Source organism: Gasterosteus aculeatus, chromosome 4, assembly GCF_964276395.1.
Source record: "Gasterosteus aculeatus chromosome 4, fGasAcu3.hap1.1, whole genome shotgun sequence".
In the NCBI taxonomy this organism is placed as follows: domain Eukaryota; kingdom Metazoa; phylum Chordata; class Actinopteri; order Perciformes; family Gasterosteidae; genus Gasterosteus; species Gasterosteus aculeatus.
The window spans coordinates 12,581,993-12,599,154 of NC_135691.1; the positions used below are offsets into that span (position 1 = coordinate 12,581,993).

Consider the following 17,162-nt stretch of genomic DNA (forward strand, 5'->3'; position numbering starts at 1 on the left):
CCGTATGGACACCTAGAGGGAGTGAAAGGGGAAGAAAAACATCAGAGCATAAGTGTTTTAACTCGCTTTTAAAGGTGAACACAGAAAAACCTTCAAGTGTGAAAACAGACCTTTGAGCACTCTGTGCATGCATAATTCCGCACAGTAAAGGTCAAACATCTACATGAATAGGACATTTTGAGTGTTGGGGGGGGGGGGGGGCTTTACTAGAATAATAAAAGCTAATGTAGAACACAACTAGCCTGCTAGTATCTGATAAAAATCTGTAGTCAATGTTCTCGAAGAGAAAAACAGAAAACCCCTGTTGGGTATTCACTAGATGTCACTGTTAAGCCATCCTTCAGTGAGACGACGACTGACTGCAGAGTGTCTCCAAAAAAAAATGCATTCAAATGAAATGCAACCCCAGTTCTAAATCAGCGGCTTGGTTATAATGAGATCCCGCATATTTACAATTGGGGACAGTTTGATTTTCAGTCCACTGTGTTTATTTCAAGAAGAAAATGAATGTTAAATGAATGTTGGCACCTGGTTCGGTGGTTGTAATCCGTCTGTGGCAGGCTTACTAAAGGAATGTTTGAATACATAAAGTACAGTACAAAGTCCAAAAAAACGAGACACCCTTTAATGGATCCTGTTGGCTCATGTGTTTATTTTAATACATCCATTTCAACGAAAGTTTCAGTAAGATGCTTCGACATCTTTACGCATATGCGGTAAAGGACGTCGACTGACCAACTCCCACTGGTCACGCAGGACGGGGGATCACGCCGGAGGCGCGTCACCGGGCGTGGGCGTGGCCAGTCGGGGAGTATTACCGTGCATCCTCCGTTACGTTGCAGCAGAGTCTGACACGCGAGCGGAACGCGGAGACTGAACAGCTGACCGCCTCACGCGAATCGGACCCACGAGTGATGGAAATCTCGGAGGTGGTCTTATTCTGCGTCCTCTTCACTCACTACTTTGGCACCGTGCTCTTCATCTCGTGGCTTTTCGTCGCCGGGACGCCCACCGAAATCTCCAACTATGGATTGCCTAATTGAAGTTGGGCCACCTGATCCCGTTTGCGCCAGGACGAGCGGACTGAACTAGGGCACGACATATGTCGCTATGGTCAATTCGGCCAATCGTGCATATCCTACTCAGAGAGCAAGTGCCAAAGTGCGCAATCTTAATCTGAGGAAATCCCTTCTATTTGCGCGTGAAGGTAACGTCTCCATTCAACGCCGCGTAAAAATGCCCGTCGCTATGTTTTAGTGGTTGTTGGAAAGATCCGCAGTTAGCGTAGAGGCTGTTTCTGTGAGGCTGCTTCTTTGTTGCTGCCTGCATCGAGGTGAGCGCAGCGGTCAGTTTTTTTTGTTTTGATGTTGTTGTTGTTGCGCGCACACCACAGATCAGCCGCTCCATCACCGAGGACCGGACATCTGTGACCAGCAACAGGCCTGACCAGACCACCCTGAGAAGAAATCCCATTTAAACTTTCACTACAACTGAGTGAGTTGTTAAAAGCTGCACGGGAGTTGACCTGGGAGGCAAGAATAAGCTATGGCTTTACCCGATAGTGGCATATCTGGGGAGGAGGTTCCCTTCCCAGAGATCGTAGAGCTCAATGTTGGTGGCCAGGTGTACATAACCCGCTTTTCTACCCTCACGAGTGTGCCACACTCCCTGCTGTGGGAGATGTTTAGTAGAAAGTCAGCCAAAGGACTGGCCAGGGACACAAAGGGACGCTTCTTCGTGGACCGCGACGGTTTCCTGTTCCGCTACATCCTGGACTACATGCGGGACCAGCAGCTGGTTCTACCAGACCACTTTCCTGAGCGCGGGCGACTGCAAAGGGAGGCTGAGTTCTTCAACCTCCCAGAGCTCGTCAAGCTACTGGCGCCCAAAATCAGCAAGCAGAACTCGCTTGGCGACGAGGGATGTCAGAGCGACCCAGACGACTCCTCACCTGGGATTGACACGGCCCGTAACCTGGGCTCCCTGGGCGCTTCAGCCGCCGCCTGCACCAGCATGATGCCCGGCGCCATGGACGGCAAGCGGTCCGGGTTCATCACCATTGGTTACCGAGGCTCATACACCCTGGGTCGTGACAGCCAGACCGATGCCAAATTCCGCCGGGTGGCGCGGATCATGGTGTGTGGGAAGACCTCTCTGGCCAAAGAGGTGTTTGGGGATACCCTCAACGAGAGTCGTGACCCGGACCGCCCTCCCGAGCGCTACACGTCCCGCTACTATCTCAAGTTCACCTTTCTGGAGCAGGCTTTTGACAAGCTGTCTGACGCAGGCTTCCACATGGTGGCCTGTAATTCCACAGGGACCTGCGCCTTTGCCCATGAGCAGACGGACGACAAGATCTGGACCAGCTACACTGAATATGTGTTCTACCGTGAGTGAGACTATCGGCTTTGTTCCCCTGGTCCCCCCCCACCCTGTCTCCAAGTGCTCCCCCAGCCACCCCGTCCTCCTCAATCGGATGGCTCCTGCACCAGTCGATGTATAGCGTAGATGTTGTGCCCCTCCATCTTTCTCCGCCTCCTCTTCAGCTTTTATCCAATGAGCGGTACCCAACCGCTGATCTGACTCTGCAGCTCCCGCCCCCTGTGCACCCCAGATCCATTCCCCTCATCATCAGGTCCAGCTTTTGCCCTCCCTAAAACTACCGCTGCATCTAGTTGTAGTCCCCGGTCCTCGACCACGCCAACCCCACAGCCATTCCTGCAGAGACTGATACCGTCTATGTACGTCCCCCCCCCGTTTTGTACTCTGTATCCTGCATCTTTCTTGGTGAAGCACAAAACTGTATCCACGAGCTAACTTTGTTAAATAAGCACCCGATGTGTCTACATGACAATTAAAGCAGTCACAAGGGCATAAGGTAAAGGGCTAAAAAGTGGCCACGATGTCAAGTGCTATACTTTGCCTGCTCGCCCGAGCAGATCGGACTCTCCTCTGCTCCTCTGAACTAACTTACCAAATAATTGGACGTCTTATCAGCCTTGAGGGATGCGAGCAGTCCAAGCACAAGAAAGAAGTGTGCCACAGAGAATCAATTCTTCTTCAGTTTTCCTAAATGTGTCCAGCACCATGCGGTGGTGACCGTGCCATACAGGAGTAATCTGTTCAGCTGTTGTTATGAGTGAATGAGGTTAACGATGGTACAGCCACACGGACATGGAGGAAAATGCATTGAGTTTTTTCATTTTTAAGTGGTTGAGTAGATTTTAGGTGTGACGTTTCTTTTTCAAAAATACACTGATTGTTGGTAAAATGAACAGCCAGCAGGCTCTGACGAACAACGACGGAAACTAAAATGTCACCACATAACTGACAGAAAAAAAAAATAGAAAAAGAAAAAATCTTGCTGGATGAGGTGTGTTTATTGATTGTGCAATAGAGCTTTCAGTATTTTAATAACTCTCGCTGGAAGGGCCGAGCAGATGTTGTTACATCACTCACAGCCCACTGCTCTATTTCTTTTGCTCATTGTGTTGCTTTGACATTTCTTTGCTCAATTAAATATTTAAAGCGTTTGCATAGTGAAGCGCTTCTTGAGACCGGCTTAAACCATGACTACGTGTTGTTTCCTCTTCCAAAAAAAATATGGTAGTCACCTATAGCGGATCACGTTTTGAGTGCTCTGTAAACAGTAATGTTATTCTCGATACTGAGTTTGGTATTAGTTTAAGCTGTTGCATATTTGATGGTAGCTCTCACTTACTGTAAGTGAATACCCACAAGAAAGGGTAGGATTACGCTGTAGCCAGCCGAGCACAAGGTTTTTCTCGCCTTTGTAGCAAGGGCGCTGTGAAGGCTGTTTCTAGCACGCGGGTTTGACTTCAGTTATAAAGAAGCGAGTCATGACGGACTGTAATCTCCAGATACAGCCTTAGGACCGGCCTGCACGTCATATAGCCTACCTCAGACTACAACACAAACACAAGGCATTTAAGATGCAGCTGAGGACGTGGCAACGGGAAAGATGCATCAAACTTAGATGCTGTCACAGGTTTTTGACGACCGGTTTGAATTTGAGGAAAAGGCCATCGGGGCAGAACAGTGCAGGGTTTCTCCTCAGCTGTCAGGCCCTTGTCCTGGCAGGGCGCCTGACACTGACAATACATGTATTATGAAATGTATTCTAGAAAGTGCAATGTTGTGTTTCAGTGTGCTGAAGTGCTGTTGCATTCTGAGTCAATATGTTAGTGTGTCGCTGCAGCCGTAGACCACTGAAATCAAAAGTGTTCAGCCAAAAGCAAAATTGATTTGTCAAATAAAAGATGTTTTTCTTTCTATTTTTGGGTTGTATTTTCCATTCATGACGTTTTCTCTGCATTGAATGACGCTCAGTACAAACCAGGAAGAAAGTGGCACATCTTCATCATGCTGCAGTTTGTTTTTTTAATTTGCAGGAATAATTGAACTCAAGCACAAGTAAACCAAATCAAATTGAAATCTCACTATTTTCCATTCAAGGAAATGTCCCTGCACATAAACTCTACTTATATTAACACTCTACCCTCAGGCATAGTCTCTCTCTCTCTCTCTCTCTCTCTCTCTCTCTCTCTCTCTCTCTCTCTCTCTCTCTCTCTCTCTCTCTCTCTCTCTCTCTCTCTCTCCCTCCCATCTGGTTTCTCCACACCTTAATCCCCCTTTTTATTTCTCAGCCTTTTTTTTTCTTTTCTTTCTAGCAGTTGACCAGAAAGACATTTTTCTAACACAGAGCCAGGATGGAAATGAGGACATGCATATGTGAGATAACAGCCTATTTTAAAGCAGCTCACAAAACACTCCTGTTGTTGCCAATAATTGACTTAATTAGTATTTCTGGTAAAAAAATAAATCATCTTGAAGCAGATGATGCCTAGAAATCCATGACCGTGAAATGCAGGAGTTGCGTACGCTTTGTGACACTCGCTCAGTTTACATCTGTTGTCACAGAAAAAAATACTGCACTTTTATCGACGGACACAAAAGGGAACATCATTTACCCTTGAAACAACAACCGAGCTTATGTTAATGTAGGCGAGGCAGTTTTCTGAAAGGTGTTCTTACCAAGGGGATTATCACATGTTAATTAGCTTAGCATGAGAGCCTCTAAACCTGATCTCAGTCTGGCCTGGATAAAAGCACAGCTGATGAACTTTATGCGGCTTCCTTATTGGAAAAACATTTGTTGCGTTCCCGGGAACGGCAAATCCCCGGAGACAATACCGCGCCCGCAGTGTCTCTCCAGTCCAAACAAACACAGTCCCACACAGAGTTCCTCGGTCAGTGTCCTCCAGCACACAGATACAACTCGGGAGCGCAAAGGTCAGTCCTTTGCACAGGCATGAAACACGCCTCGTGGGTGAAGTTTCGGCAGCCGCTCCCACTCTTTACCTTCATGGCTCCACATTCATAGCAGATGTGTGACAAGCAGCACGGAGGCCCACGGGCCAGGCCGTAATATAAAAAAAGGCTACTGTTTTTTTTTAAAGCTCTGTTGTGAGACCTGCGGCTGCCTTGCGCGCCAAACAAGAAACCGGTTCTATTTGTGTCTCCCGTGGTGTCCCTGTTCTACCCAGAATCTTACAATAAAGATATTTTACTATGACATTTTGCTTCTCTATCTTTTGGGAAAAAAAAGATTCCAAACAGCAGATTGCTTTACTTGATTGTAGTGGGGGAAGGGGGGGGGGTATTTAACTGGGAAGGATTTGGTGTTCCCATCTCGTGTATTCCTGAGCAACATGACATGGCTGGTATTCAGAGAGGCGCTGGACCATCCGGACGCACAAAGCCCTCGCTGGGCCGTGCTGCAATGTGTTGGTCTGTGGCCTGTGTGTCAACACTGACCGAGAGATCCAGTTAAACCAGACAGATCCATAGGATTACTCTGTGTGTCTGGGATTAATACTGAGTATGTCTCATTGGTGGAAAAAAAAAATCTCCCTCCTGTGATTCACGAGTTGTGCCTCAAGTATAATAATGCTGGGTTTCTAGCATCCCTCTTTAAGAATAAATCTTAATAAGAAGGACGAAAGAGAGCGCCAAAAAGAGTCATTTTCTCAACATCTTTGACTGGTTTTACTATCAGATGTTGCTGTTTTTGTTCATTCAGAGGCCACCATCTGTGGCTCTGCGCTTGTTTATGTTTTCTCTGCACCGATTCCTTGTCGACCTTTTGGATTTGTGTGTCAGTATATTTTGGCTCCTGTTTTCTTCTTGTGCGGGTGTTTGTGCTTACGTGGATTTTTGGCCCGGGTTAGTGTTGTGAGTGTTTGGGTTGGTATGGGAGCCGAGTGGGTCCAATGAACTCGGAGAAATATGCTGAGCAGGCAGCAGGCCTTTCTAAACACAGACAAGTTGCCGTTCACCAGCCTTTCTTTCGCCCGACTGATGATTCTGTGAGGCTTTCAGACCATAATTGGCTGCCTTCTTTTTTGTTCGTGGATTACGAGGAGGGTCTGGTTTCCTTTTACAATGTAGATAGCGCAGATCATCTCTACTCCTTCACCGGCTGCTCCTTCACCGAGAAGCTCTACCCCTTCAGACCTTAATTGGCTGCCTTCTTTTAACTCGTCTTTGTGTGGAGTTAAAAAAATTTACACAACATCCCTCACGCCCTCTCGTCACCAATATTCAGGATAAGTCCATGCTTGTGTAGAACAGCATCATTGCTGCTAATTACCTGGGAGATGCGTTGGCCGATAAGAGTGTGCAATGGGTGGGTGGAGAGCGCAGGTTACTGCCTGAAGTCTCAGCTCCATCAGTGTGTGTGTGTGTGTGTGTGTGTGCGTGTTGTGTGTGAAAACAAGTAAAGAGCTTTGCATGTTTTTTGTTCATTTACATGTACACATATGGCCGCTTGAGCCTTACCGTGTTCGTGTTTGTCCTTGACGACGACGTACTACGCCCACAATGCCACGTAGGCCCACGTGAAAAGGAAACAGTAGCGCTCGCTCAGGTCATCTTTATCTCATTGTGTGTTGGGTTATTTATAGTGAGCCAGCCATGGAGTCGTATATGTACAGTCACTGCACTGCTCCATCCTCCAGCACGGGTACACATGCAGCGCTGGCCCTCCTCCTCCACCTCAGCCCGCTAAACATATTGTCCCACGCAACTCCATTGTGCAAGGTCAGGGCGTGGCCACACCCGAGGGGGCGACGGAACGGGGGAGTTTACAAGGGACACGATCTAGCAGCTGACAAGAAGCAGATCAGGTTACTAGTAATGCACAGTACTGTTTCTACTTCTGTAACTTAATCTCTCTCTCTCTCTCTCTCTCTCTCCATGTTACCTCTTTATTATTCCCTTTGATTTCACAATCTTTTATCTTCCCTTTAAGCTCCAAGACCGAGACAGAATAAGTGATGGAGGGATGAGGGGTTCGGGGGAAACACCAAGTAGGAGCAGGTTGGGAATGAGGGAGTACGAAATGATTTGGTGGAGGACCATCATTTATTTAATGAACACCATGATGTACTGAGTGGGCCCTCGTGGCTTTTAGAAAGAAGGTTTAAGCCACTTTGACCTTTTACATCAGTAAAAGTCAAAGCGATCTTTTGCGTGCAATCATAGAGGCCCTATTCAAGCTGTGTTTGATGGGAGAGACATTTGGGATATATTTGCATTGTTTTAACCCATTTTTAAACTTCATGGTTATCCTGCGTTTTGTCAATGTAGATTCGCCCGAGTTGGTGGCCTGTATGTTTGTATGATTACATACATTTTGCATTGCTACTTTTGTATTTGTGCCCAGGGTCCATTGTCTCCCCATCGCTTTATATTGTATGATAACGTTTCTTTCTTTGCAAATGAGACACATTACTCCAATATGATGAGTTTTAATTGCACGCCGTCAATAACTCACTCTGGCAGAAAAACATTATCTCTATTGCTGCCATGTTCCTCCAAAGCTGTAAACCGAGGAGAAACACTGTGCTGAAGAGATTTTAAATACATTTAAAATTTTGGAATTTTGGAATGGACGTTAGTATCTACCATTGACAACAAATCAGCAAAGCCTTCTGCTTCCTTAATTACATTACATTACATGTCATTTAGCTGACGCTTTCATCCAAAGCGACTGTGTCTTACTGATAGAGTTACTTATGACAGTTTGATGGAAACAATGTGACGGAGGTGTGAGCAGTCACCAAGTCTTTGTTGATTCAATGCGTCCTGCTTTCAGCGGTGAGTTGTCGATGCGTCTGTCAACTGTGTGTCACCTCAGCCATCTGGAGACCCGGGCTTTAATCTTCCCCTCTAATTATCAGTAATCTGGACAGGAAGGCTTGTCCTGGGTACTGCAGTCCTGAGCATGATTGGACCATGGCTGAAATCCTGCAGGAGAGGAGAAGCCGGTTTGCAGGGGGGCTGCAGGATCTGCAGAGGCTGAGGGTTGCCAGGACGCGCTTTAGGGTGCTTAGTCAGGCTGGTAATGTGCTGGGCTGGAAGCTCTGGGGATTTAAAGCATTGGGAAATAAAAGTTGAGCAGGCATTCAGCAGGAAAAGTGGTTGGTAGATTTGAGCCTGTGTGTGAAAATAAAAACAATCATAAAATGGAGTTTCCCACACCAAAAATAATTGGAAAACCGCATTTGCTGGTTACTAATTGATGACTTGGTTTCTTCCTCCTCTTTTCCCCCTTTCTTTCATCAAACCTCGACTGCTTTTCACACTCTGCAGCAGCTCCCTGGGGTCTCCAGCTGTTTATGTCACGCATTTCCTCTACTTTATGTAGATTGACAGATATGTAATTGCACTGAGACTTATGGGCACACTCCAGTGATTTTGACTGTGTTTCCGCTTCTAGTCAAAAGAATGTAATGTTCTGATTACACCCGATGATGGCAGAAGACAATGATCGAGAAAGGCAGTGGGTGGTACGGCTCACTCTGTCATTAGGCACCATTTTACAAAGCAGATGTTGGATATCTGAGCTGAGTACTGGGTTATTATATAGAGAAAACACGCGGTAATTGCTGAAACTATGTAGCGTAAGCTCCCGCTGGAACAGCAGAATGGAGACATATGTACATCTTCACACTCTGGATAAAAGGCTCCTCTCCGTTTAAGAGACATTACTATGCATTCGTCTACCTCTGGCTCCTGCACAACATTGTGGCGTTACCATGGAGATGATGCTGTCCTCTTGTTTGCTAATGTCCTCATCCCTGGGTCACAACACCTGTGAGTGGCCACAATGCATTTAAACATTTTTATTGTGTACGTTTTAGGTGAGTATTAAAGTCTACTAACGTTAACGCTGTTAACGCTGTTTTTCTTACACTTAGTAAGTAAGTAAGGGAATAAAAACGTATAACAAAATAAAAACATACTGAAATGTATTTTTAATAGAGAATACATATTTATGTATGGCAAGCATACATTTAAGACATCTCTCAGTTTACAACACTGATCATTTGGGAGGACAAAAAAAGATAATATTTCGTAGAAAATACACGTTAACAAGATTAATACTACATCATGTCTCGGCTCTATCAAGCTGGAGCCAGCAGCCAATTAACTGAGATCGTTACGACAGAAAACCAGGGGAAACAGATAGCCTGGTCCTCACCCTTCCTGTTGTCTTCGCTGCCAGGGGACAATACAGGAAGTCATTGGTCCTGGACAATAAATATTCTGATCTTATCTAAGGTGGCCCTGAGTTCAAACTGGGATGAAAGAAAACACAAGCAACAACGTAAAGATAAGCAAATAAAAATAAAAATCTTACAGCACTTACAAATAATACAAACTAATAAGTGATGCAAACAAATGAAATTAGCTTATTGCTAACCTGTGCACCAGGCCACGTGATTACGTTCACAACAAAGAGTGATGAAGTAAGATTGGGAGCGCTTGAGCTAACTACGTCTTACCTTTTACTGCTCCCAACATTGTCAATTAGGACCAGAATAATGTCGTGGGTGCAATCACATACTTGCAATTATGTAAGTAAATGTAATTTTCACTTTTTGGTTTCACCCAAAAAGGTACCGAAGCAAAAAAAACAAAAAACAGTCAAGACGGTTAAGATTAAAAACATCATCGTACATTTTGAGAGAGGTGCTAAACACCGGCAACAGTGAGACGCTGTTGCCGCTTGCTAATAGCAGTAATGATGGCAACAGAGGAATGTGTCAGGCTGAACAGATGGAGAGACCGAGAGAGGAGAGCATGTGCGAGAAAGTACTTTGGCTTTTTGCATACATCCCATGAGAAGTGGCCCGGGGAAACGGGTTGAGTGCTCTCTTTCGCTGTTCTCCTCCACAAGGCTTAGTGGTGGAGGAAAGCATGGAGCCCATCCCCCAGTGGATTATTCCTACGACGCTGCTAAGCCCCCGTACTCCCACGTCTAGGCGGCCCTAAAACACACGTGTTCATTATGAGGGACATTGAATGCGGGGAGCGCACAAACACACACAGTGGTGCACATGTGTGTGCCGATCCTCAATCTCCTTTCTTTGTCTATGTCTTTATCTGCCCTTTCTTCAAATGCCAATACATGCCCAGAATATAACGACACACACACACACATACTTGTGTTCCGGTTTTCAAAGAGCCAAGGCAGTGGGAGAATATTCTATGCCACCTCCGTTTGACACAAGCAGCTTTTCCAGTTATATAAGAAGCGAAAAGCACAGGGCCTGGAGCGTCTTCGTATGTCTGTACACGTGTGTGCGTGTGTGTCGGGCTGTGCGTGGCATATTGTGCCTGCATATCTCGGCATGTGTATTTTCATGTACTGAAGATGAATATGCTGCATGCAGCTGCTTCATCAGACAGATGGTGCCGTGCATGAGCAGTAACTTGCCCACAAAGGACTAAGTAAGTAACTTGGTGTAAGACCACACTCATCTAGGATACATTTTTTAAATGTTACCCAGTTAATTCGTTTTTTTGTGTCGACTGTTTTCTGAAAGTTCATCGCCCAGATTGAAATACCAAAACAATTTGTAGCCGCAAGGCTTTGCGCTGTCCCCCCCCCCCCCCCCCGAGAGGCTTTTCTTCAAGTGCTGTTTATTACCCACAACACAAAAATATCAAAAAGTGTTTGTGTGAATTTAGGGAGAGAGACAAAGTAATACAAAGGAAACATTTAAAAACTATCCGTTTTAGTTTGTTATGTTTACTCAGCCAATCTGAGGCTGTGAACCACAGACTGAGAAAATAAATGGAAATTTTAAAACTAGGCTGCTTGCAAAGAGAGAGGGGTCAATTGAAAACAGTTGATGGGTTTCCAAATACTCGGTGCAGAATGAGCACGTGCCATTTCAACTATTCTAAGAAGTCACAGCACAGAAACATGCTCCGTCCTCACACAGAGATGAGATAAAAGATCAACCTGCCATGAAAAAACGGCCTGTCAAGCTTCAGCCGGCAGGTTTCACACCAGCTGCTCAGTCACAATATTCCTTTTGGGATAATGTAGATTCCAGGTACATCTGAATTTAAATGAAACTGTTCTTCTCTCTCTTTATCTCTGATTTACTTTATTCTCCTGCTGAGCTCCTCTTCCTCTGCTAATTTATATTTCCATAAAGCTCCTCATCGCTCTTTTGCCAGCATGTGTTTACTTTTGAACTGATGGCGCCAAAAAAAACATGGTGCTCACAAACTGAGGCGCTTGCTTCTGTGCCAGCGACACACTTCTGACACATTTTGAATGAAGTCAATTACTGAGCCGAGCTCCTCTTTTTTCAAGCCCTCTTTTCAAACAGCGCAGGCACCTGAATACACCACGTCTTTTTGTCCTGTCAGTTATACATTTCTAAAGCAAAAAAAGCAACACTTTTAAGCAATGTTTATTGGCCGTCATGCCAGATATAAACAACCCAGCAATGTTTGTACAGCCAATAGAAAGACTAGCTGGTAGCCCGCTAACTTAGCTTAGCAAAAAGACTGAAATAATGTTAGCCGGACTGAAGTAAAAAAACATATGGCTGCCACAAACATTATATCATCATTTTGATACAATTAGTTTTCTTTTAATTTCTTTTAAAGGAAGTCATTTGGAACAGTTTTACAGATTGAAGACCAAAGTGTAAGAAGTTATTGCGACGAAATGTTCAGTTGAGTTATTTTCCACCATAACACGTTCACATGCTTTGATAATAAAAAAACCACATCATTTTTCTCGTATTGTATGTGTAAATATCCCTGTATTGACCTTCTGTCTGAAACCTTCAGTTTTCGTGCCTGTTTCTTTAAGCCCCACCTCCCAAACCAGACCAATCTTTGCGCAAGTGCAGTGTTATTGGCCACAGCCTTTTCGAACCGGGACATGGTCTCCATATATGAAATTAATCCATTTCGCTTTTGTGCCTCCTAAGCCTGGGAGGCCGTGTAGAGAATTGTGAGGAACTGTCCAGCAGACTGCAGCGCATTTTAAGGGTTGATTCTAGGTTGAGCTAGCGTGAAGCAGAGGTTTGCAAGAACGAACTTGAGTTAAAAGTTATTAATTATTGTTAATTATTACAGGAATCATAGATAAATGCTCTAGTGATTTTTTTTCAGCATGTGGGGGTTGGTAGACGTGCCAGACAGCAACGTTAGCACGTAGAAGCACTATCAAAGTGGAGATTTGATGATAGGGCCCTTTTGAGCTGAGATAATCAATAGCTAGCTCTAGCTTTATATTTAGCCCACTACACATTTGGGGAATGTTGATCTCCCTCTTTAAATCTTTTAAAGAAAAATAATAAGCATATTCCCCAGAGAGACTGGTTACCAATTGTATACTCTTTAATCTGTAATTATTTTCTCCTACTGCAGGTGGTTCATCAGTGTTTTCCGAGGCGACGACCTCTGACCCCTCAGTTCTCACTGAAACGGTGACCTCTAAACTTGAGGTTGCTCATACTGAATCATCCACAGTTGGGCCCATCACTGTCCGAACCCAGAGCCTACCGAAAACCAGCTGCTTTACAACTCTGGACACACAAAACCCGCTGCCCATGGACCCTCCTCCTATTCTAACACCTCCTCTTCCTCCTCCACCTCCTTCTGCCGCACACTGGCCCGACATCCCACCCCTGTCACCTCAAGTCCTGCCTCCACCTCTACCATCATCCAAACCTTCATGTACCTCCAGTCCCTCACCGCGTCCGACCACCCTCCACCTCAAGACGCTGCCGCGACCGACCACCAGGGAAAACGGTGGCCCGCCGCCGAGGTTGCACAGGGAGGAGGAGGAGGAGGAGGAGGAGAAGAAGATGCTTGAGGAGGATCTGAAGAAATGCATTGAGGACTTCAAAAAAATCCGCTTGCCCAGAGAGTTTCCGGATCGCAAGAGACACTGGCAAAGTAACTTGCTGAAGAAGTACAACGCGTAGAATGTTTTATAACTACGATGTGCGCAGTGGACTCCAGGTTTATATTCACGTTGCTCTGAGTCAGCAAGTTTACTTTAGGTTCTTATGTCGTAGCTTTTTCATGTCAGCACAACTAAAATGTTTGATTAACTGTAGTGCTTAATTAGGTTGAGCTCAACAAGCAACAAATCCCCACACATCCAACATTTACCCATCATAGATTGTTAGTGACACGTTTTTGCTCCACACTTTGATCTGGAGACTGTTTAAACCATTGACAGTCAAAGGATGATATGTTGTTAATTAGACATTTCTGCAAAACTCTCTTTACTGTATTTAATGATCAAGCTACAGGAAAATGTAAGCTGTCGCATTTTAGGCATTTGACCTTGCTGATGCAAAATAAAAGAAAGAAGTGAAATCTCTGTTGCTAATCATCCAAAATATCTCACCTCATCAATATTAACTGTATGGCTTCAAAGCATTTCTACTCTTGTCAGCCTGTGATTCGAAAGCTGTGCAATTTTATTCATTTTGTGATTACATTATCTCCAAGCCAGCAATGGAAAGAATTCAGAGGGAGAATTCTGTGTACCGGGAGATGGGGAGTAATTACTGACAACGAGCTTTGTGGAATAATAATGACGATAATGACAACCAAGGCATTGCACGATGCCATTTGTTTCTCTATCTGCTCTGCAAAACATATTCATCCTGCTTCACTTATGAATTAGCAAGTAGGCCTAAGTGTGTATGTGTACCTGGTTGCAGTCCTCATTATTGGGTACTTGGGATTGTCGCTTGCCTTGTGAACTCTATATACAATCTTAAAGCAGAGCAACCACGGTTCCGTTTAATGAAGAGCCCAGACGGGGGTTAGCTTAGCCTCAGGTTAGCATAACAACTGGAAACGGCTAAACAGCAAACCTGGTGGTTAAAGGTCGGCTCTAGTGACACTGATGATGGTTCAGTTTGTGTAATTGATGATCCCAACAATAATGCGTCATTTTGGCTTCGGATTAAGTTTCCATAGAGCAACAAATATGACACGGACCCTGGACCAACGTCATAGAAGAAGAAATGAGCGCTGACATACTGAATGCGGCCCTGCTGCTGCCTCATTTTGTCTGTTTTGGTCCGTCTACAATGTCATTTGAACTGAGAAGAACCAAATACCAACCTTCCATTCCACAGGGTCTCTGGCTATGAGGCCTAATGATATTGTCTCATCCCAGAGCTTTCTGTTGACAGCAACCCGGTGCAGTTCAGCCTCTGCCCGGGTTCAATATCGAGGTTAAAGCAGGTTTTATCTCGTTAAACATCCACTTAATACAATAGTTTTATCAGGCACACTGATAACCGCTAACAAGGAACAGAGACACCATCTTGCTCTGAGAAGAGGTTTAACAGATTAAGGTTTTTTACAATCCTGAACAGCAGGCTCTTCCTCCCTTTAACTACTCGACAGTGACAATTTATACCATCAAGTCAGTCGTCGTTGAAACATTGCACAGCGTCATCCACACTCAGGCCGTCTCCAGCTGGCACGCCGGTGGCTGAGAAATCCATAGAAAGATTCTTCTTCACAGCTCATTAGCGAGTATCGCCTCATCAGCTCCTTTTCTCGTATTTCTCATCTTTCAGCATTGGCTTGGGCAGCGACAGCGCGCTGGCCGGACTCCCGGGCTCACAGGAAGGTCTTCAGAGCTCGTCTGAGTCAGGTGGCATGCAGAGGACCGAAACAAGTCTTTCAAACTTACATTTCCTGTTTACTGTGGCAGAAGCTGCCTGCTGTGTTGGAGTCCTGTTGGACAAAACAGACATCGCTGTCCAAAGCCAGTGTTTGATTTGCACGTGTGCCTCTCTGCATGACCTGTACACTTCTCTATGCTCTTTCCCCCTTTGTCTATTTTTACCGTATAACCCTTTGAAGATGGCCTTTTCACTTATTATGGATGCACTCTGAGGATTTGATATCCGAAGTCAATAGGCTCAGCCATTCAATAAAGAGAATACGTGTGCTTTGAAAAGAAGAAGAAAAGCAGACTAGTGGGAACAGAAAAACATCCTTTGACAGAATATCTAAGCATCTCAGATCAAACCTACGAATTGTAGCTGTGGTGATTATGACTGGGCAGAGGTGGAGCAAACCATAGGGTCCGTCTTTAAAGTCACTTGCTAAAGTTTTAGGATCTGGATCGAGCCCCACCTCCACAAGATGTCAAAGCAAACCTGCCTGAAGCCATCGGGGGGCACAGTCTCCTCTAATGGACACCCCTCTTTGCCTTTTCGCTGACACAGGGGGCGCCTTGCATTTGCATGAAAGAGCACCTTGCGGATTTATTTCGAATGGCCAGCAATACATTAGCATCTCATTTCTTCGGGGCAGGAGTTATCTTCAGTACTGTCAGCCCTCCTGACAATCAGAGCTCCGCTGAAAGTGATCCTTATAGAATACAGTGCCGCTGCAGTTCGAGTCTTGGGATATTTAGTGTTTCAGCAGTCAGTAAGAGTTTCACACTTAAAGATAGACTTTGTATGCAGGCATTTGTTAGTGTTTTATCGTGGCTTTGGGAGAGATAAGAAGACAGAGGCCTAATCATTATGCCTGAAAAGGGAGTGCCGAGCGGCCATTCGAGCTGTCTAACACACTCACGCTGTCATATTGGTGTCAACGTTTGGCAGCCTGCAGTTTTCTCATCATGAATGGTTTGGTATGAACAACTGCGTTATAATGATTCTAAGTGGTAATTCACTGCTAAAGTGTTATTGGTGAGACATATTGTGGAACGATCAGAAATTATTTTTAATTAAAAACGATTAAAGAATTCAGTTACAATGTTAACTAAAACTTAATCCAGGTTGAATTCAAGTCATAAAAACTACACTATGTTCACCGTCGGATTTGTCTTTGATGCTCAAATAGGGGAAATAGTTTTCCTCTAGGGCCAGCTCGCCACGTCATTCAAATTTAAATCATTCATTTAAATCCTTCAGAACTTTAATAAGATGTCTGACCACATATCTTTCAAAAGGTTAAACTGATTTAAACTCCTTTAATATTACCTTAATCCTGTTATTTATAGTATTTGATATATGCCTGTGAATGAAAACGTAAAATAGCAATGCCTGTGTGTTTGCAGGCGAATCTGCACAGGCAAATATTGTAAACGTGCAACTTGCAAAGAAATGTGCAATCCACAGAGCAACTTGTTTGCTTGAGGAAACATATGCTTGCACATAAATGTCGTATGCTAAACAATCCTGTGCTCTTTAATGGAGAGCAGTGTTGGCTCTCCCCGCAGGCGGTCCATGCAATCAGCAGAAGACACATCCTCTGCAGAGAGACAGCGAGGAGGAGAGGAGGGCCAGAGAGAACGTGTCAGACTTCCTTTACAGCCTTTCCATTTCCATCATTAAAACCTGGGCCCTAATCCTGCAGATATTTTAATCTTCTAATTCTGCACCCTTTTCTCTCTACATACTGTCCAATCCCATTCTCTCACTCTCGCTGTCTCTTTCTCTCTCTCTTCCATACCGATTTAAAATCATGTGTTTCCATAGAGTGAAAGCTTTCAGAGCCTTTACACCACAGGCACTCGCACACACACTACACACACACACACACACACACACACACACACACACACACACACACACACACACACACACACACATGTACACACAGTATTCCAGTTGGGTCACCTAACTTGCTTTCAAATCCTTTACATGCGATTGCATCCATGTGATAAGTGAGCGTGGAGAGTTTTCATCTGTGGACCCCTGAACGCGATTATTGGAGTGTAAGAGGATACACAGCGACATCATGGCTGGTGCCACATGCCGTCAGGGCAG

General features: G+C 44.9%; 1 protein-coding gene across 3 annotated transcripts; it reads left to right on the forward strand.

The window, feature by feature from the left end:
* The first annotated feature begins 775 nt into the window (after window positions 1-775).
* Window positions 776-13,732, forward strand: kctd12b (potassium channel tetramerisation domain containing 12b). 3 transcript variants are annotated; one of them, XM_078102272.1, is made up of 3 exons: window positions 804-1,207; window positions 1,394-2,389; window positions 12,769-13,732. In XM_078102272.1, the coding sequence occupies exons 2-3, from the start codon at window positions 1,546-1,548 to the stop codon at window positions 13,326-13,328; spliced, it is 1,404 nt and encodes a 467-aa protein (XP_077958398.1). In that variant the 5' UTR covers window positions 804-1,207; window positions 1,394-1,545; the 3' UTR covers window positions 13,329-13,732. The 3 variants fall into 3 exon arrangements, with proteins under 3 accessions (XP_077958397.1, XP_077958399.1, XP_077958398.1); XM_078102271.1 differs by having other exon boundaries at window positions 776-2,389; XM_078102273.1 differs by lacking the exon at window positions 12,769-13,732 and having other exon boundaries at window positions 803-1,207; window positions 1,394-4,295.
* The last annotated feature ends 3,430 nt before the right edge of the window (window positions 13,733-17,162 follow it).

Bases quoted from the DNA above. Each gene is read 5' to 3' on its own strand.
- kctd12b (XM_078102271.1), top strand. From the start codon at position 1,546: ATGGCTTTACCCGATAGTGGCATATCTGGGGAGGAGGTTCCCTTCCCA. The intron at 2,390-12,768 runs GTGAGTGAGACT...CTCCTACTGCAG, and splicing joins CACTGAATATGTGTTCTACC to GTGGTTCATCAGTGTTTTCC.